Raw genomic sequence first — 21,437 nt, 5'->3', positions numbered from 1 at the left:
GGGATGGAATTGTCTCTTTTCTTCAAATATATAGCTCTGTCTTTAGCTCTCTCCCTGCACACATACATATATGAACAGAAAAACAGACAGTAGAAGTCACTGATTCTAACTTTTGCGCCATCATAGTAGGCCCTAAAATTAGCCTCATCACCATGATGATTTTATATAGAAGGAAGATTTAGAAATCTAGAAAAGAAAGGGAATTCAAAACTATCTTGAAATTTCTAATACAGACATATTAATAAAGTAGATAAAGGGAACCAGATAATTTGTGATCCAAATGCAATCACAACCTTCCTTGCCAAATAGTGGCCAAAAAGTAAAAAAGAAATACTGACAATAGAACCTACTGAATTGTTGTGGATATAAAAACCGCAACAAATGAAGGTGCTCACAGATAAATACCGTATTTTTAGGAGTATAAGAGGCTCTGGAGTATAAGATGCACATTAGTTTTTCGGGAGCAAAACAAGAAAAAAAATCTGCCTCTGCCTACCAGCATCCATCGATATTCATCTGGCTAGTGTTCTTACAGCAAACAGCCTGATCAGCTTTAGCACATTATCACAGCCTGATGCAGTATGAGCAGCTGATTGACGGTTGAATTGGCTTCCCAGAATACCACCAATCAGCTGTCCCAGACTGCAAGGATTGTGACAGCCCACCATGTTTTCGGCCTCCACACATCACGTTTTTGGCTTTTGAATGTTTTAGACCCATTGCAGGCTGCCTGGATCGCCACAGCACATCGCCGCCTCCACACGTTGTGTTTTCAGCCAGTTCCAGGTGGCGGGGATCAACGGCCACTTGGAATCGGCCAGAAACACGATACGCAGGAACCAAAAATGTGCTGTGCTGTGGCAGTGATTGGCGGCAATGTGCTGTGGCAATCCCTGTAGCCTGGAACGGGTCTATAATGGAGTTTGTGGAGGCTGAAAATGCAATGCGCAGAGGCTTAAAACAGATGAAGGGTGGTTGTTGGTGGTTGGGCAGGGCTTCAGCAACATTCACTGTATAAGATGCATAGATATTTCCAGCCATTTTTGGTGGGGGGGGGGGGAGTGCATCTTATACTCCAAAACATACGGTATATATCCTCAGAGCAATTAAGAAAAGAAATGGATTAAATAAGTTTTGGGTTTTTTATAAATAGTGAACTAAATAAAATAATTAATATTAATTTAGGCATAAGTTAAACGCTTTCCTGGGAAAATGTAGTTTGAAATGGAAGAACAGACATTTGAATGATTAAGTGAAGATCCCAGATGGTATTATGAGAAGGTTAATTTCGGTTCTTTTAGAATGGGGGCTATTTCCATTAAAATTCTAAAAATGTGCAGAGTCTGAGACTTCATTTGTGTCTGGCAAGAAGATGATTTAATGAGGCCAGAATTAAAACTCATTCATTAAAAGGTTGAACAGAAGGCCCTTGAGATGTTAGACACAGGCTGGGAAGAAAGAAGAAAAAAAGCTAAATGGATTTCTCAATTAAATTACAAAGTGAATCATTAAAGAGGTTTAAAAAAACAAGGGATAAATGTTACATCTGCTAGTAACATTCAGCCGACTTTTTCTGACACTCAAATTTGAGATGAATAAAAACAAACCATTTTAAAGAATGTTCACATTTTTCAAGCAGAACCAGTTTACTGAATGGACAGAACTGTATTCCAATTCTGCCCAGACAAAATTAATCCATGCCCAGTCACCACAAGTAATCATCAGAATGTTTTATCAGCCTACCTGAAGAGCCACCAAAAGCATTTCAGAGACATTTTCCATAGTGTGGATTCTAAGACTACCACCAAGCAAATTCAGTTCAGTTCTGGATTATTTTAATGGTATTTCAAAGGATGTTAACTGCCAAAAGGTCTAGTGCTGGGTCAAATATGTTTGTAATTAATCTCCTAATGTCAAAATGCCTGTAGTTCAGTTCAGTTCAGTTCAGTTGAGTTTATTTATAGGCCGCCCTTTTCCCTGAGGGGACTCAGGGCGGCTAACAACTTGTATGGAAGGGGAAGACATACAATAACATAAAAACACAATATATAATTAAAACCAAGCAACATTCATACAACATTCGGGTGGGGGCGGACTATGGTCTTACCCCCAGGCCTGGCGGGATAGCCAGATCTTGAGGGCTGTGCGGAAGGTCTGAAGGGTGGTGAGGGTACGAATCTCCACGGGGAGATCGTTCCAGAGGGTCGGAGCTGCTACTGAAAAGGCTCTCCTCCGCGTAGTTGCCAGCCGGCACTGGCTGGCAGATGGCACTCGGAGGAGGCCTAATCTATGCGATCTTATGGGTCGAGAGGAGGTGATTGGCAGGAGGCGGTCTCCCAAGTACGCAGATCCACTACCATGAAGGGCTTTGTAGGTAGTAAGAAGCACCTTGAAGCGCACACGGAGATCAACAGGTAGCCAGTGCAGCTCGCGGAGGATAGGTGTTATGTGGGCGAACCGAGGTGCACCCACAATCACTCGCGCGGCCGCATTCTGGACTAGCTGAAGCCGCCGGATGCTCTTCAAGGGCAGCCCCATGTAGAGCACATTGCAGTATTCCAGCCTAGAGGTCACGAGGGCGCGAGTGACTGTTGTGAGAGCCTCCCGGTTCAGGTAGGGTCGCAACTGGCGCACCAGGCGAACCTGGGCAAATGCTCCCCTGGTCACAGCCGACAGGTGGTGATCAAAGGTCAGCTGTGGATCCAGGAGGACTCCCAAGTTGCGAACCCTGTCTGAGGGGTGTAAAATTTGACCCCCCAGCCTGAGTGGTGGAACACTAGCCAAATTTTTGGGAGGGAAACACAACAGCCACTCGGTCTTTTCTGGGTTGAGTACAAGCTTGTTAGCCCTCATCCAGTCCCTAACAGCTTCAAGTCCCTGGTTCATCACGTCCACCGCTTCATTGAGTTGGCACGGGGCGGACAGATACAGCTGCGTATCGTCCGCATATTGGTGGTATCTTATCCCGTGCCTCTGAATGATCTCGCCCAGCGGTTTCATGTAGATGTTAAATAGTACGGGGGACAGGACCGACCCCTGCGGCACCCCATATGTTAGGGGCCTCATGGTCGATCTCTGTCCCCCGACCAACACCGACTGCAACCTGTCCGAGAGGTAGGAGGAGAACCACTGCAAAACAGTGCCTCCCACCCCCACCTCCCGCAGTCGTCGCAGAAGGATACCATGGTCGATGGTATCGAAAGCCGCCGAGAGGTCAAGGAGAACCAAGATGGAGGGGTGGCCTCCATCCCTGGCTCTCCAGAGATCATCGGTCAATGCGACCAAAGCGGTTTCTGTGCTGTAACCAGGTCTGAAGCCGGACTGGAAGGGGTCCAGGTAGTCGGCTTCCTCCAAGGACCGCTGGAGCTGGTAGGCCACCACCTTCTCAACAACCTTCCCAATAAAGGGGAGGTTGGAGACTGGACGATAGTTGTTAAGTACAGCTGGATCCAAAGATGGTTTCTTCAGGAGGGGTCTCACCACCGCCGTTTTACGTGCAGTGGGGAAGTGCCCCTCCCGAAGCGAGGCGGTAATAACCGCTTGGATCCAGCCCCGTGTCACCTCCCTGCTGTTAGCAACCAGCCAGGAGGGACACGGGTCCAGTACACAGGTGAAGGCACTCACAGCCCTCATGGCCTTGTCCACGTCCCCGGGGGTAACATCCTGAAACTCAACCCAGCGATGGTCTACCAAATCGTCCTCTCGTGTCTCGGCTGGCTCTGCAAAAGTGGAGTCCAAATCCGACCGAAACCGAGCAACTTTGTCCACCAAGAACTGGGCATAGTCTTCAGCCCTACCCTGCAAGGGGTCCCCCGTATCCCTCTTATTTAAGATGGAGTGTACCTAGTCATCATTCCTCTTATCTTTACAACTGCATGTAAGTAGGTTAGTCTGAGAAGATAGCACCTGGCGTAAGATCAGTACAAGAGTTTCATTCAATGATGGTTAGATGGTGATGGTGAATCTATGGCACATGTGGCATAAGGAGCCCTCTCTGCAGGCACGTGAGCCGTCGCCCAGCTCAGCTTCCCTGCGCCTGCGTGCTTGCCTCCCACCGGCCAGCTGATTTTTGGGCCTCTATCATGCATGCGTGTGCATGCAAGGGGGTTGATTCATCCCCAAACCCCTTTTTTGTCCCAGGAGGCTGCAGAAAGACCTGCTAGGCTCAAAATGGGGCACATGTGTCACACACATGTGTAGGGGAGTGTGGGGGGGGTCATGTGCACATGTGCAGGGGGTGGGATGCATTGTATTATGGGTGTTGGTATGCGTGCTATTTCAGTACACAAGGAGAAAAAGGTTACCCATCACTGGTCTAACCAATCTACTTCAAGCATTTCAATATACTCAAACACTTCAGAAACTCTAATTTTCCAGCCCGACGGATAAGCCTCCCTTTACTTGCCTCTGGATAAGCTTCCCTTCCAAAGGGAGGAGGGAATTCCACATCACCCCATTTCACTTTGCAGATGTAATCAGCTGTGGCATCAATTTTTGCAGCCAGGTCTAGTACGTAAACACCACCTGCAGTTACAACTGTAAAGGGAGAACAAACAAAAAGCAGGTTAGAGTGAATTGTTCCCTAGCCACTGGTAAAATGCCTCCTTTCAGACTCCTTACGTTCTGTAAATGAGATATGGAACTCATTCATTGGACTTTTACCAATTAAGCACTTGGATGATTCAGACCCATGAGACATACATGACAGCATAAGTTTCTCTTTCTCAACCTGACCCACCCTTTAGATATACTGGAAATTTCCTAACACATCTGGAGACCTCCATCTTGAGAATGCTGGAAAGCACTATCGAATAAGTAAAGTACATTTACAAATTAAAATTAAAGCAGATTTTCTTTTCCACCTAAAGCAAAATGTCAGCCTATCTAGATACTTAATGGAAAGAACAGAGATTTTTGTGGCCTTCATTAAATCCAAATTATTAGGAGACTTAAACAATTTGTATTTTCCAAAATAATGTTTCAGATTATAGATTTTTGCATTTCTCAATGTTTTATGGCTGAGTTCTCAAACTGACATGACAAAATATTAATTTTAAGATAAATGAATGAAGATGTAATTCAAAGGTTTTCTTTAGCTTTGAACACAGTGGACTTCTGGACTTGTCAGAAATAGACTGAAATGGCTAACTCTAATAAAGAAAGATAAATAAAAATATACAGATGTATAATGACCAACACTGTCTTTTGAGTTCTTATACAAGTGTCACAAAATATTTTTATTATTGCATAAATAAGTTTTTCAGAATGCAGTAATGTGTTTTGGCACACAGTATTGGAATTACAGGCATAGCATCTGCTAACTAATCTGAATTATGTGATCATACCATCACATCTAGTTGGACTAAAGCTGAATCATAAAAACCAGACATTTGTGATTAGTTCTTTAACATTGTTGCTGAAGATTCTGATTTTAGCAGCCTACTAAAATTTGACAGTCATAATTAATCTCTGAAGATATTGTTTTATATGAAGAACCTTAAACATTGATTGATGGGTAGTTTTACATTTTCTCTTCTTGAAGGAACACTATATAAATTCCTTTGGTAACAAGACTATGTGGCAATATATTCACTATTTTATAGCGGAAGCTTCACTTCCATCTTCATTTTCTATTCCAGCAAGCTAAAAAAAGACTCATCAGAAACTGAAAAATTCAGAATTAAATATATCCATCCTCCACAAACATAAAATAACACATTACCTAGTGGATTGATTTCCAGATACGTAAAATATAAATCTTCATAAAGGTTGAAGAGTCCAAAGATGAAGCTTGCCAAGATGCTAAATAAAAATAGTACAACATACACAGTAATAAATTGCACAAATCAAACAATTTGTCATATTATCTGGATTTATCTCAATTCTGTCTGCCTTTGGCCTAGCTAAGGCTCAATGGTTGACTTGGATGAGTCAGCCAGTGTCCTTGATTGATCCCGGAAGATGTATTAGTTTCTATTTTAAATGGGATGAAAAAGACATTGTAAATCAAAACACACAAACACAAATACAATTCCAAACATCATATAAATGGAAAAATTGTTTAACCATCTTTTGAAGGCTTGCAAAGTATTTCAAAGTTTTAGGCAAAATGAAGAAGCATTGGCTGAGCAACTGTGGTATTACTTCTTCAAATAACTGCCAGCAATGGTGCCTAGGGAGACTGGTAACTAGGAAATTGGCACTCTCACAAAACATATTTGCAATTTTGTTTTATCTTTGCCACGCCGGCACTTAACTAGGTTTCTTATTCAAACACTTAGTTCATCATATTAACAACATGGGCCATCCTTGACTTCTGACCTGCATGATGGCTAGCTCCCATCTCTTCTTTGAAGGCACATGGCTTTGACCCAAAGAACCATATCCAGATTGGCCAAAGCTTGCAATCCCCTTTCTCAGTAGCTTGTCTATTCTAGGATGGACAGGCGATGGCTTAATGTGGCTATTGAGATTAGGTATGGCCAGAAAAAAGCACATATGTCTCTTACAGCCTTTTGGGAAGACAATAAGGCAAGTATGTTAAACACAGTTACCTAAGCTGCTAGATACAATTTCAAGCACTGAGATTCAATGAAATATGTTTTTCTCTTGGAAAGGACTCAGCCTGCCTTGCCCTGAGTTGTAGGGAGAAGTGATTGCTGGATAATTGGTGTCTATATATACCGGCAAAGTCCAGGAAAATAATGGTAGAATCTAGGCACAAGTCTACTTATGGGAATATTTCTTTATTAAATCCTGCCTTCTGTCTTGGATTGTTTCGCCTATCAGATAGGTAGGACTGAAAGAGATTGATTCAATATGACTTGGGGTATGGTTGATAAGAGACTTGATTCAGTCCCAATCCAACGTACCAACTATACTGACTTGGAGATTCTACCTTTTATTTTCAGCTGTATGTGTCTGGATGCATCATGGATATTAGAAGAAAATGGCCTAGAGATTTTCTCTTTCATAATAACAAGTCGTAAAGCACTCTCCAGCCATTATTAAGGATATTCCTATTCACCACGCAAAAAGAGTAGAAAAAAAATATGGCCACAGAAGAATATGTATTGCCCCTGGGTAATTGTAAACCTAAAATTCTGTATTAGTGGACAATGCTTGGCCTGGTCAGCATAATTGCTGCCATAAATCATTCACCTGCACCATACATCATACACATCCCCTATGATAGAAAGCAATAGTTCAGAATTACTCTTTCTTATCCAGTGGAGCATGCACCAAGAGATGTTTCTTGATATCAGTTTCACTCAGCTTGCAGTCCACGTGCACCAGCAACTTCTGAGCTTTGGCATCCACATCCCCCACATCCACACCACCCTGGTGGTGAAACAGCACATAGTCTCCTTCACGAGCTGCATAAATACATACATAGAACTCCTCTGTCTGTGAAGAAAACATAATGAATTGGTAAGAACTTACTTCCTACTGATTAAAACAGATTGTATTAAATGAACAGACATTCCTTTCTGACATTTTCTTTTGCCTCTGCTATCTTCACCAAGATCTGACAAGTTCTTTATTCTTCACAGTTTTACTGTATAATAATAAAACTGAAGCAAAATTAAATTAATTTAAAGAAAGGAGAAAGCTTCACTTAAAATCAATTTACTTCATTGTGCCTCAGTTAAACTACTACGCAGTAAACCAGACTGCCTCAGAAGCAGGATTAATGATAGCAAGACTGGGGACAACAAGTACAACTTGTTTTCCTCTTTTCTACAGATTTGTGATGTTATCTTAGTCCTATTTCATCATCTCCATTAGCAGCATTACACTGACTTCCAGGGTGCCTATTAGTATATAAGAACATTGGTCAACTGAACGGAGCTTGAAAAGTTCAAGGAGATTATAGAAAGGGGTGTTTCCCCCTCCCCCTCCCCCTGTCCTTAGCATGACAAAGAAATCTTCTTGATCTTACTGCCCTTCACATTCACACTGAAACACCAATCATCTTTAGTGGTCATATTGGCTGAGGAATATATTCCATTTCCTCTGAAAGACAGATTGAGGAAAGGCTTCTCCACCAAAATGAGATGCTCATTTATTAAAATATAAATATAAATACAATTCTGTTCTATGAGAATTCTACAAAGAGAACTTTGCAAACAAACTAACCTGTTTATGTGGAACAAAAGGTTCTATCAAGAAGTTCTTTAGGATGCCCTTAGCTTTAGCAATCTGTGAAAAAGAAGAACAGATATAAACATTGAGCCAAGGTGGCGCAGTGGTTAAATGCAGCACTGCAGGCTACTGCTAGATCAGCAGTTCAGCGGTTCAAATCCCACCGGCTCAGGGTTGACTCAGCCTTCCATCCTTCCGAGGTGGGTAAAATGAGGACCCAGATTGTTGGGGGCAATATGCTGACTCTCTGTAAACCACTTAGAGAGGGCTGAAAGCCCTATGAAGCGGTATATAAGTCTACTGCTATTGAATAAACATATGATGAATTAGCAAGGGACTACAGTAGGATCTGTGTGATTGTTTGGCCCTTCTGGGTATTTGGGGTGTTTTGAAAAACTACCATGAGAATGAACACACACAGACACATACATGGTTACTCTTCTCCCATCATCTCCACACCCAAATGATAGAAAGCCCATTCCTATGTTCTGATTTCCTGTGAATTTCAAGTCACACTTATTAGAATTCAACACAATTATTTTTAATCTGCACACTTATAACATAGCTTTCGTTGGTAATCTGCAGGAAAACCCAATGGTTTTTGCCTACAGGTTACAGAGTAAAAATTCTTGATCCAGTATTTGCCATTGAAGAAATGAATCCTTATGATTTTTATAACAGGTGCTATCAAAAACAGTATGAAATCACAGAACACAGGTACAGGTGTCCAATTGATACAACAGTGATTTGGATGGAAGATGGCGTCCTTGTCATAATTGTGAGGAAAGTATTAATGCTTTGCATCCATATATTTTTTTATGCAGCAACCCTGGAGATATGTGTTTGGTCTGTTAAGACAAGGAGGATGGTAATTTTGAAAAGGAAGGAGATTCTATATAAAAAATATACAAACTCTAGATTGGCATGAATTCTTTTTTAAAAGTATCTCTTTATGCATCTCTTTTTCTCTTTGTTCCTTTTACCCTTTTTACATTCTGTACTTCTCTTTCTACCCTTGTAATTGCTTCACTTTCATCCTTCCTTTTCCCAATTCTTATCCCTAAGAAAGTCATATTCTCTTCCCAAAACAAAAGCTGTCATAGGATATTCAGAATGCACTCACTACCTAGAAATGGCCTTATCAACTCCAGTGAAGCTTAAAGAGGGAGTTGGAAAGTGAATTTCCCATGCCGTAGACAGACCTATAGTGATTCCTATAGGTACTATATGCTAAGGTCATTCATTATAAAATACAAAATAGTTCAATGGCAAGTTTTGTTCTCCAAATATGTTTGGTGGCTTCATTGATTGATTGATTGATTGATTCACTCCCTATCCTTTCCAAAGGTCAATGTCCAAATTATGCGGTTTACTGAGAAACAAGTAATACTTACTGTAGCTTCTTTTTGAAGGCGTGGTTTCAGCCAGGCTTTCACTTGATCTAAACTAAGATCCACACCGACCAAGCCAAGTTTACCGCGACGTTTTATCAGCTGATCAGGTTTCACCACAAGACGCTAGAATGTTTCAAAGGAAAACCCAAAAATGAAAAATTAACCTTGTGGGTAATTATATCAGATTTGTCATAGCTTACATGCTTGTTCAGAAAATTTAGATACTGCTTCTCCATGAGAAGTATCGTAATTTGATCATTACAGCCATATCAAAAAAAGAATGTAAAAAGAATCAGTTTGATTGATAAAACTTCCTGGAAGTAATGTATTCATTTTGGCGTATTTTCATGTTATACCTTTAGAAAGCATCATCACTACCATGACATTATCCCTACCTCACAAATACAACAATGAAGATTAGAACAAAGTATCATGGACAACCGAATCCCTGTGATTAGCAGGAGCAGTCTTCTACAATGGTAAGATACTTTGCAGCTTTTAGACAACTTTCCTGTCTGTTTATTTGTAAGTAACTGCACTCATCACAAATGTGTATAGCGAATACTGATGTCAGAACCAGGGATCTGAAAGTATTCTTTCTGTTCTTACTTTAGGCATCCTATAATTAAATTAAAAGGATATTCAGAACCCTTCCTGTCTCCTGGCAGAACTCCTGATCTTTTATCTTCCTTGCTGACACAAGGCAACAACTGAGTCATGTAACTAAGTGCATAGTATTTAATTAGCTATCAATTGAGCTGTCCTCCATCAGCAAGAAAAATGGGACTGTATTGCAGATGCATGCTCCAAATGTGATTAAACTGGATGGGAGCCAGGAGAACAAGCAAACCAAAAGAATCAGGGACAGAAGGTCTCTACTTCGCAATTCTACTTTCACAATAAAGTAACTTGAAAGGAGAAGGTTCCCAGAACTTTTCAAAGCAAAAATGAAAATAAAGAACACCTTCCTTCTGGAACACCATTCTGCCCAAGATTATATGAACCCTACCCTGTCCATGTTTTAAGGGAGCCTTTAACACCTGGCTGTACTGTAGGTCCTGGGTCTGAAAAAGTGGTAATTTTTCTTCTGGGTGATATATTCTAATTTTTTCATTCTTTTATTGTTACACCGTAAGCCTCCCATAATGACAAAGATTGGGGCAGCCTATAAATTAAGTCAAAGCAAGCTAGTGAGAGGCATCTACATGCTACTTTATCCAGAGAAGATAAAAGATGCAACGATGATCAACTGGAAAGTAAAATACATCAATTAACTATCCTTTGCTTTATTATAATCAAATATTGCACAAAGATGCTAGTGGTACAGAGCTCTTTCTGTTAAGAACTATATTGTCTCAAAAGCAACCTGTTAAGGTGGGGAGAATTGAGTGGAGCTAAACCAAGGAGGGGCTTTTCTGACGCCATTCTTTTCTAGTACTGCTTTCTCTCTCTCTTATTAGACTTCTGAAATTAAATTTCAGAAAAGGACGCTTTAGATTAGGAAGCAGGTGGTCTGTCCCTGACGAAAGTGCTAACTTTTCCTCAAGCTTTGCCCAATGCCAATCAGCTATGGCTGCAAGTAATTGTAAATGGGAATCTCAGTAGGAATCTCAAATACAAAAAGGGTCTTTCACTCTACCTAGCTTGGCCTAGGAACTGGAAATTCAATGATGGTATCTAAAGTCTTGCGTTGCTGATTATTAGCCAAATACCCAGACAAAGACTTTTCTAGGATTTATATTTATTTTTCTTATTTTGAAAATGTTGAGATTACAGACTGCTGTTGATAGCCTTCCAAGTTGGATCTAAAGAAAGGGAGTGTTTAGTACTTTTATAGGAATCTGAGATAGCTCCAGGACGTTACAAGACACAGTTTTGTTTTCTCACCTCAGTCAATAACCAGGGATGATCTTGGACGAGCCGATCCCAGTCAGTATCAGGTGTTACTTTGGCATATTTGAAGCGATTCTGGACGGCTGAAGAGGTGCAGATGTATTTATACAAAAACTCCTTCCCTGTTTGTTCAGAAATTGCTTTGGCAGACATGGTTACCTAAGGCCAATTAGAAAAAGATATACTATAGTTACTTATAAAATATTTGACTTTAGAATATTTATTTTAACATGACTTTATTGACAGAGATATGGCTCGAAACTATTCTATATTTAAAGTGTTTCTTGCATCTCCAATATAATTGTAGTCAACATTAACGCTATTCTAGAAACCAAGGCATAACAGTTCTGCAGGACTGTACAATTCAACATATGGAGAAGGCACAGTAACAACTAGTGACAGTGAATTTCCCGCTCTGTGGAACGCTTTCCCTCAAAAGACGTCAGGGTTCCAAGTAACAATCCTAACGAAAGAAGACTCCGAAGCTTGAGTTTCCTCAAAGTTCCATTTTATTCCTAGATGTGCCAATATGACATCTATAATAAAATGGAACTTGGAGGAATTCTCTTTGATCATAACATAATACAAATTCAAACCTTTTCACTATATATTTTCCTATTGATCACCTCTTTATTATAACCACCTTCCACCCGGAGGCTCTGCCGGTGGGGTGCCTCCTATTTCACCTTCCACGAGACTGGGTGCGGTGAAACATACAGCGAAGATGCATCCATGTTTACTATTACTATCACCACCAGCAGCAACAACCGGACAGCAGAGGTGGCAGCTGCTCTCTGCTTCTGTGAACATGGCTGCTCTCTGCTCCGCATGCTTTGCAGCCTGGCTGGAGATAAGCGCCACTGAAGTGGCACTTCGCTTGCTGCAGCTCGGACACCAGGGAGGCAGGAGTAGCGCTGTCTGGGTTTGGGGAAAAGCATCTAGGGCTGGGCTGCCACAGCCAATCCTCCATTGACCCCTAAAGAAGAGGAAGCAGATGATTTGCTTGTACAACCACCACAGATGAGTGAAGGGCGCAGTGGCTGGAAAGGCTGGCCATTCTGGAAGCCAGCTCTTGAGGAAAAAGGCAGAGATGTTGCCTGGGGCTTGCTTCCCTGCCTCCTTTCTCCGAGAGTTGTGGGCAGCAGGGAAAATGAGACTTCTTTACCAGCCTCCCAGCTGGCAAAACATAAATTTTTGCCAACTGGAAGGTATGTGTGTGTGAGAGAGAGAAACGAACAAAGGAAGGAAGGGAGAGAGAGAAAAAAAGAGGGACAAAGATAGAAAGAGAGAGAGAGAGAAAGAAAGAGAAACAAGGAAAGAGAAAGAAAGAAAGTTGGACAGAGAGACACAAGAAAGAAGGAAGGAAGAAAGTGGGGGAGAGAGACAAAAGGAAGGAAGGAAGGAAGGAAGGAAGGAAGGAAGGAAGGAAGGAAGGAAGGAAGGAAGGGATTTTTCTTAAGTATTCTCCTTTCCCTCTCACCTCCCAGTTTCACGAGGTTGAATGGAAAAGCTGACAGCCTCATGTAAGGAAAATAACACCACATATACCGAGAAAAAACCAATGACCACCCCAACCCCATCTGATCAAACCAAGAGTGGGAAAGTAGCCCCTCCCACTTTTACCACAGAAAAGAAACATTCAGGTAAGGACCAATGTTCTTTTTCCTGTGGTTTTGGTGGGAGGGGCTACAACAGGGACATACCCAAGCTAAGTCCCAGGGTGGATCATTGACTCTGGGGAAGGGGGGGGTCACCACCTGTTGGAGCATCCCAAAGGCCGCGTCCGCTGAAGCAAAACGATCAAGGCAATAGTGTCGAATAAAGCGGGAAGGAGAGGCCCAGGTGGCCGCCCCACAAATATCCTCCAGCGGAGCCCTGGTAGCCCAGGAGGCCATGGTAGCCGCACTCCTGGTGGACTGAACAGTGATGCCCTGTGGCGGAACCTGGTGAACAGACTGATAGGCCTCAATGATGGCCTGCTGCACCCACCTGCCTATGGTTGCGGAAAACACCCTAGCCTACTAGGTTGGAAGGACAGGAAGAGGGCCTCCGACCGCCTGATAGATGTGTGCCTGAGATAAATGCGTAGGGCACAGCGGACATGTAGGTGGTGTCAGAGGACCTTCCTCTCGTGGGAAGGAGAGGAGCAGAAGTTAGGAAGGATGACCTCCTGTGACCTATGGAATTGGGAGTTGACCTTTGGCAGGGAGGTCGGATCTAGCCTCAAGACAACCCTGTCTTGGTGGAATTGGCACAAATCCTCCTTGGATGACAAAGCGCCCAACTCGGAAATGCATCTAGCCGAAGTGATGGCGACGAGGAAAATCACCTTCAGGGTCAGGAACCTAAGGTGCATGGTCCTCAACGGCTCCTCAAGGGGGTACCTGTAAGGGCTCCAAGAACCAGGGAGAGATCCTACGTGGGAAACCTGTGTACTGGGGGAGGGCACAGGTTTGCCGCACCCTTGAGGAAATGTTTCACCAATGGTGACTGGGTTAATGACCAATGACCTTCTCCAGCTAAGATAGGGCAGCTGTCTGCCTCCACAAGGTGTTATGGGAGAGGCCACAGTGTAGACCGTGTTGTAGGAATTCGAGGACCTAGCTGACTGAGGCAGAAGCTGGGGAGATTTGGAATCTCCCACACCAGGACACAAATGCCGACCACGTCGAATTATAAATTCGAGTGGTAGAAGGACACCTGGCAGCCTCAATAGTGGAGATAACCTTGGAAGACAGGCTAGCATCCCTCAGAAGGTACCGCTCTAGTGCCAGGTGGCCAGCTGGAGCCACTGGGGCTGTGGGTGAATCAGGACTCCCTGGCACAGGGCGACTTCCTCCTGGGGAATCCTCCAGGGTGGGGATATGGACAGTTGGACAAGGTCCGCGAACCAAGGTTTCCTCAGCAAAATGGGGTCACCAGGATGATATGGGGTCCTTCCAACACTATTTTCCTCAGGGTTCCCTGGATGAGAGGAAGGGGAGGAAAGGCATACAGAAGGCCGGGGGGGGGCACGGGCTCCTGAGAGCGTCCATGCCCTCCGCATTGCGTGCAGGAAAGCAGGAAAAGAATCAGGAAAGTTTGGCATTGCTCGAGCTGGCGAACAAGTCCACCAGTGGATCGCCAAAACGGAGGCAGATCCTGTGAAATATCTCTGGAGCCAGCTGCCATTCGCCATGATCCACTGTCATCTGGCTCAACCAGTTGGCTTGGTGATTGGCAATGCCCGAGATGTGTTCTGATACGATAGATGGCAAGTTCTCTGCCCATAGACCGAGCTTCCAAGCTTCTTGCCACAGGCTTTGGGATTGGGTCCCCCCTTGACAATTTATGTGAGCTTTTGGTGCAACATTGTCCGTCAGGAGGAGTACATGTCGAACGGCTATCAAGTCTCGAAAGTGAAGAAGAGCTAGGCAGGCTGCCTTCAGCTCCAGCCAACTGAGGTCAGACTTTGACCATCGCCCCTGCTCCAGGCTGGTCTGTATCACTGCTCCCCAGTCGAAGAGGCTGGCGTCCATCGTGATGGAGATGTGATCCGGTTCCCAGAATTCGATTCCGTGCTTCAATGACGGGGACAACCACCACCTCAGGGACCAGTGGAGGCCCTGTGGTAGATGAATGGTACGCGGGGAGTTGCTCATCCGCTGTTGCTGGAATGGAATGAGTGTCCACTGAAGTATTATGGAGTGTAGGTGGGCCTACGGGACGATCCCTATGCACAACACCATCTTGCCCAGTAATCGTGCCAAGGTCAGGATGGAAGTTGACCGACTTGCGCGGACGTGCCATGCCAAGGTTTGGAGACTTGTCAGACGTTTTAGTGAAAGACGAACTAGCCCTGTTCTTGAGTCTGTCACTGTGCCTAAGTGTAGGATTTTTGTTGATGGGGAGAGATAGCTCTTGGGGAAGTTGATGGAAAACCCCAGGGACTGTAGCATCCGGATGGTGAGCACGTGGTCGAGGTAACAATGGAGTCTCACCGGCCAGGAGCGCAAGTGAGCTGCCATCGCCACCAGGACTTTCATGAACATGCGGGGAGCAGAGGCCAGGCCAAATGGAAGTGCCCTGTACTGAAAATGACGACCCCTGTGGGAAAACGGAGGAATTTGCGGTGGGTTGGCCGAATCGGAATGTGTACGTATGCCTCTGTTAAGTCTATTGACGCCATGAAGTCTCCCTGTCTTATCCCCAGTAATATGAACTTGAGAGAAGACATCTTGAAGCGCCGGTAGACCAGGAATGAATTTAGATGCTTCAAATCCAGGATCACTCTCCATCCCCTGGAGCTCTTCGGAACGACAGAGGTTTGAGTACACGCCTTGCCCAGACTCCTCCGGAGGGATCGGCTTGACCACCTGAATGTCAGCAGATGCTGGATTGCCAGGAGCATTAGGCGGCGCCTTTCTGGGTCCCTGGAGGGGGGGAAAGTCCTGAAGAGCATTCGGAGGGAAGAGGAACTCCAGACGGAGACCTTCCCTGACCGTCGACCTGACCCAGGCATCTGATATTATCTGATCCCACTGGTCCGCAAAGGATGCCAGGCGGCTGCTTATGGGTAGATTCGGATTGGAGTCATTTCCCCCTGCGGAAGGGACGGCCGCCCCATCTGCAAAAGGGCCGTTTGGATTGACTTTGAAACCTATTCCTATCCTGGTAGAACGGCCACTCTGTCTATCATACCTGTAGGGGGCATACCGCTGCTGACGGTAGTCCTGGTCAGGAGGCCTGAAGGATGAAGGCCTATTGTATGAAGACGGATGATTGTCTGGCTTCTTAGAATTTGAAGGTAGGACCTTCTTTTTATCCTTGTTCTCCACAAGGATGGGATCAAGGGAGGCTCCAAAAAGGGTAGGGCTGGAGAAACTGGCTGCTGCCAGGTTCCATTTGGACTTGTTGTCCATTTGCCAATTAGAGGTAGATAGAGCTCTGGACACAAATTTAATGGAATCCAAGGTGGCGTCTGCCGAAAACTGGGTAGCTGAAATGATCTTAGTGAGGTCTTGGTGAAGACACTAATCTTGGATCGGGATCTTGTAGCTGCCGGAGCCACATGACCATTGTGCGGTTGAAATAGGATGCTGCCGCGGCGACCTTAATGGCCCAGGCAGAAGCGTTGAGGTTCTTATGAAGGGTAAGCTCCACACGCTTGTCCTCTGGCTTCAGCTTGTCGGCCATGTCACCCAAGATGATTTGCTCCATATTGTAATAACCCTTATTACTGCTTCTGGGATTGGGCAAGGAAGAAGGCCTTGCCCACTGATTCTGTACCACTTCCAGGAAAAGGGGAGGGGCTGGGACCTCCTCTTTATCTGTGATGGGATTTATAAACATGCCAAGTTGGGAGCCCTGTGCTGGGACACTGGTGGAGTCCCAATCTGAGTAGTCTTTTTTGGCCTTGTGTAACATAGACTTGAAAGCAGGGGGAGGAAAAAGCCCCAGAAATGCTGGGGCCTCTGGAGGAACGGAGTCTTTATCCTCTGAAAACCCCAAGTCTGGGTGTGTGACCTCCCCCAAGATGGAATTGTCACTGACCACTCAGGGAGGAGGCCTAGGATTGTCGTGTCCTCTGGAGGAAGAGGGAAACCGCCGGTGGTCTGGGCACCCTTTGGGAAGAACTGTCCCTTTGGGCTAGGCCCGAGGAAATACCCCTAGATATAGCTGCGGAGATGAGTCTCCTAATGCTATCTGGCAACTGGTCTAAATCCTCTAAATTCTCCTTGGAAGGGCCCCGTGATGAAGGCCCTCAGGGGGCAAGTTGGGCTGCCAGTAGGTAGTCCCGGGATGCCCCTTCTCCCAGGTCTTCCACCCTTTCCCTATAGGCTCTAAGTGAGATGGGGGGAGAAGGAGAGGCCATCTCCCTGTGGGACCTTGCAGGAGAAATAGAGGGGGAGGAAGGACTGAAGCCCCGAGGGGGCGATCCAGATGTTTGAGAACGGGGCCGAATCGGAGATCTAGATCTGCTGGGAGATTCAGACCTAGTCACCTGTGTCAGTCTTTCTGCCCTAGCCACCTGTTTTTCCAAGGCTTTTTGTCTTCGGGATTCATCCCTAGCAGCAGCTCTGGAAGGGTGCTGGTCGACTGTAGGCCGCTGCCCTGGGTCTAAGTCTGCCCTGGCCCTCCTCCACTAGATCTCCTTGGGTCTGTAGATCTGGAACTGTGGAGGCCATGCCCCATTCACGTGTCTGAGGGTGGCTGTGGGTGCCTGCCGGCCTCGATCTCTGGCTTAGCTACAGTTGTTTTGTGAAGCCTGGCGCGCCTTGTCCCCTGCGGGCTTCCAAGTAACTTTCGATTCGGCCACTGCTGGAAATGCGGCAAGAGGCCGCCGCCCACGAGGTTGCACCAAAAATGGCCACTGCGCCTCGTGGGTGAAGAATCGGGTGATCATTAGCGAAAACGGCCTCCGCTGCACTCAGAAGAAGCAGGAAGCTCACAGGTTGCCGCAGAGCCGGAGGCGAAGCCCCCTGCTCTCTTTCGTGAGACTGGGGCCTCTCTCTGATGGCAATTTGTTTAGAAGTAATTTTAGAATATCCAATTAATCGAATCTTTATCACAAGTTAATATAGTACCTCACTGGAGTCACAGCTAGTGTTTGGGCCAAAGACTGAGGGAAACTGGGAGCCAAGAGGGAAAGGAGGATACTTAAGAAAAATCCCTCAGTCTCTGAACCAATCAGGCTGTAACAAGCCCTGTTGTAGCCCCTCCCACCGAAACCACAGGAAAACCTTTGATCACAATTGAGCCCAAAATTTTGGTTGCTAAGCAAGAGCGGTGTTAAATGAGTTTCACCACATTTTACAAGTTGGCCACACCCACCTGATCACATGACCACCCAGCTATGCCCACAAAATAGGCCACACCCACAGAATAGGTAGTAAAAACATTGAAACCCACCACTGGGCCAAACTGACTTCATTGGTAAGGGTATGCCTCGAAACATTGTCTTGTCTTCCAACTTTGGGTTATTTGCTTACCTTCTCCTGCATTCATTTCTACACTGTAGTAATGAGGTCTTCTTCTTCTTTACTTCCTCTTTTACTGCTTTGGGTGTCGAGGGAGTAATGAGATGAATCTACCAATTTCTTCCGGAGCCAGCCATAAGAGTTCAATTTATGTTTCTACTCTAGAAACTTGCCAAAATAGTTTTCCATTGATATTCTTGTATTGGATCTTTCAGTTCCTCATTCCACAATTTCCTATGCAACTGAACATAATATATAGCAACAAGCATTTATTGATAATATTATAGGCTTATTGATTCACCATAGGAACATGATGAATCATCTGCTATTAGAGGAAATTCTGGGCCATTTAAGACTACCACTCCTGACCCATACCTATGTATCAAAAAGTATTTTTAAAAAGCTAGTAACTTCCTAGGGAGATTTATATATAAATTTCTCTGGTCGCAAAAATCAGCATCTTTTCCTGTAAATTTAAAGTACATATACACAAAGTATACAGACTATGCTCAAATTCTCTAACAAATTATTCCCTTAATGTTTTTTTTTTACTCTCAAATATTAAAACTGCTATTACTCTTAAAAGATTGTAAGGATAGCATACTTGTGCTATGTAGGAAAAACTACAGTTTTGCCAGTGAGATGCTTATTTCTGTCTAAGAAATGTCTAAAATGTTGCAGGAACAATATCTTTGGAAGAATTCTGTAGTATCTTAGGCTGAATTTCATTGTAAAGTGTATACTTGTTAAGAAGCAAGTCCCACGGAATTCAACTTTTATAATAAATTTTCTGGAAAAAGAAATGTTTGATTCAAAATGTTAACAACTTTATTAGATAGTATTAAAGTGAAACTGTTGGTTTGAAGGGAAGGAAACCATTATTAAAAAATAATAAATATTTCCCTTACTAGTTATGAGTACTACTTCTTATAAAGTTAAAATATCCTTTTTCAAGATGACTACCTGAGTTACCAGCCAAATCAAAAGAAAAATTCAGGTTCACTGTCCATCCTTGTTTTTAAACTGTCTCCTTGCAGTCTGTTTTAAGGCAAATAAGAATATTCATTTTGGCTCGTCCCATTTCCCTTAAGTAAAAACTGAACTAGCAGCTCCATTTTTTTTGTATTTGGAGTTTGAGCACTGAGCCATTCCAAGCAGCAGTAAAATTTAATGAGCCTCAGTATGAACTCATTCATTTTCTAGAGTAAGGAGAAATTGTCAAAATAAGTATAATCCATGGTGATTTTGTGAAAATCTGTTTAAAATAATTTTCTTTATTACCTGATAAATGATATTAAATATATTTTTCAAGTCAGTATTATACAGGGCCATTTATATTAAGTGTATTGAGATATGACTTTCAGTAAATTGTACAAAAACACTTATTTATATCTGTAAGATAGTTAAAAACATTAGACACATTCCTTCATCTGGGTTCCATTTCCCTGTCTGTACATCATTAGTTTATTCATGTGTGACAAGTATTCTATCATCAAAATCAAATGCCACAAAATCATTTTAAGTTTTAAAAAGTCCACAAGGAGTTTCCTGTCATTCATCTATATCAGTGGTTCCCAAAGTGGGTGGGATGACTTGGGGGGGGGGGCGCTAAGAGGCAAGGGGGGTGGCAGGGGGGCACTAAGAGGCAAGGGATGGTGGCAGGGGGGCGCTAAGAGGCGGGGGTGGTGGCAGAGGAATGCTGGAAGTGGGCCCTTCGCAGTATGCAATTCTGCCTGGGGCTCTGTTGGCCGCTAGTCAGCTGAGCACTTCCAGCAGGGGTGAAATTCAGCCAGTTCTGACTGGTTCTCCTGAACGGTAGGACAAATTATGGGCAGTTCGGAGAACTGGTAAAATGCACCACTGACTGGCTCCACCCTCACTTCCTGCCCCTCCCACTCACTGCTTTTTGTACCTCACCTGCTGCTGCTCCCTTGTTCCCTCGCTTATCTCAACCACACAGCCCAGCAGATATGTGCCCGGTGAGTCTTCCTTTGCTTCTATTCTAGCTATATCAGGATCTTCTTTTGATGGAAATTCCAGATAAATCCATTTTCAGATACTGAGGAAGTTGAGGTAGTGGAGGAACAGCTCATAGAGCTGCAAAATGACATTGAGCTGAAGCCAAAGTGTAAGAAATTGTACCAAGAGTTTTGGTTACAGAAAGAAATTTCGAATTGCTATCCTGCACTATGGAAGTGGTTAAGAAGCTCCTTGTTGCATTTCATACTTGGTGAAACGTGGCTTCAGTGTGGTCATCCAACTTCTCTTCAAGCGAAGAAATCAACTCCAGATTACTAAATGTGGTGATTTAAGACTCCTGCTAAGTGACTTAAAACCAGACAATGGGAAACTGGTATCACTTCATCAAGCCCATCCATCACATTAAGAATTTACTGAACAGTGAAGTAGTTACTAAATTTTACTGAGTTTACTAAGTTACTAGTTATTAAGGCTCTTGATAAATGACTAAATAAATAGTTTTCAGACTTTGAAAACCTGGTATCACTGGATTATGTTCAACAATTTTGTTGAATTAACATTAACTAAAAAGGTTTTTAAATTGGATTTTGAATAAATGTGCAATTAATTGCTACAATTTTGAATTTTACTGTTATTATCTTCCTTCCGTCATGCAAACCGCCCAGTCACATGACCCTCCCCAGCCATGCCCACCAAGCCACACCCATGGAACCGGTAGTAAAAAAAAAATGAATTCCATTGGATGGGGGGCACTGAGGATCAGTTTGTAGCACCAAGGGGGCGATGGATTGAAAAAGTTTGGGAACCACTGATCTATATCAATAATCAACTTTCTTTTTTCCCATCAATCCTACAATAGTTTGAAGTGAACATTTCTTTTTTTAATATTTGCTTCTCCCCCCAACTTACCTTTTTGTCCATAATAAATGTTGTTGTTTTTTAATGAAGAAAAATATTTCAGGCTAAATAAATAGCAGCAGTTCTTCAAGGGGGAATTTGGAAGAAAAGTCTTCACTTCCTCTGCAGCAAGCAAGCAAGAAAGCAAACTTCCTAACTAAGTTCTTTG

At 43.8% G+C, this 21,437-nt stretch overlaps 1 protein-coding gene across 2 annotated transcripts in view; it reads right to left on the bottom strand.

Moving 5' to 3' along the window:
• Window positions 1-21,437, bottom strand: part of ACLY (ATP citrate lyase) — a 70,378-nt gene that overhangs the window by 33,875 nt on the left and 15,066 nt on the right. For both annotated transcript variants that reach the window (XM_087713408.1, XM_087713409.1), the window contains exons 2-7: window positions 11,427-11,591; window positions 9,540-9,662; window positions 8,140-8,202; window positions 7,217-7,407; window positions 5,723-5,802; window positions 4,402-4,536 (exon numbers count right to left, since the gene is read on the bottom strand). In XM_087713408.1, coding sequence (XP_087569534.1) covers window positions 4,402-4,536; window positions 5,723-5,802; window positions 7,217-7,407; window positions 8,140-8,202; window positions 9,540-9,662; window positions 11,427-11,585 — 751 coding nt within the window. In that variant the 5' untranslated portion in view covers window positions 11,586-11,591. The remainder of the gene's footprint in view (window positions 1-4,401; window positions 4,537-5,722; window positions 5,803-7,216; window positions 7,408-8,139; window positions 8,203-9,539; window positions 9,663-11,426; window positions 11,592-21,437) is intronic.

Source organism: Thamnophis sirtalis, unplaced genomic scaffold (genome assembly GCF_051295495.1).
Source record: "Thamnophis sirtalis isolate CommonGarterSnake01/CBP01778 unplaced genomic scaffold, rThaSir2_p1.2 scaffold_4, whole genome shotgun sequence".
Taxonomy (NCBI): Eukaryota; Metazoa; Chordata; class Lepidosauria; order Squamata; family Natricidae; genus Thamnophis; species Thamnophis sirtalis.
This window is presented reverse-complemented; position numbering and strand designations above follow the sequence as displayed.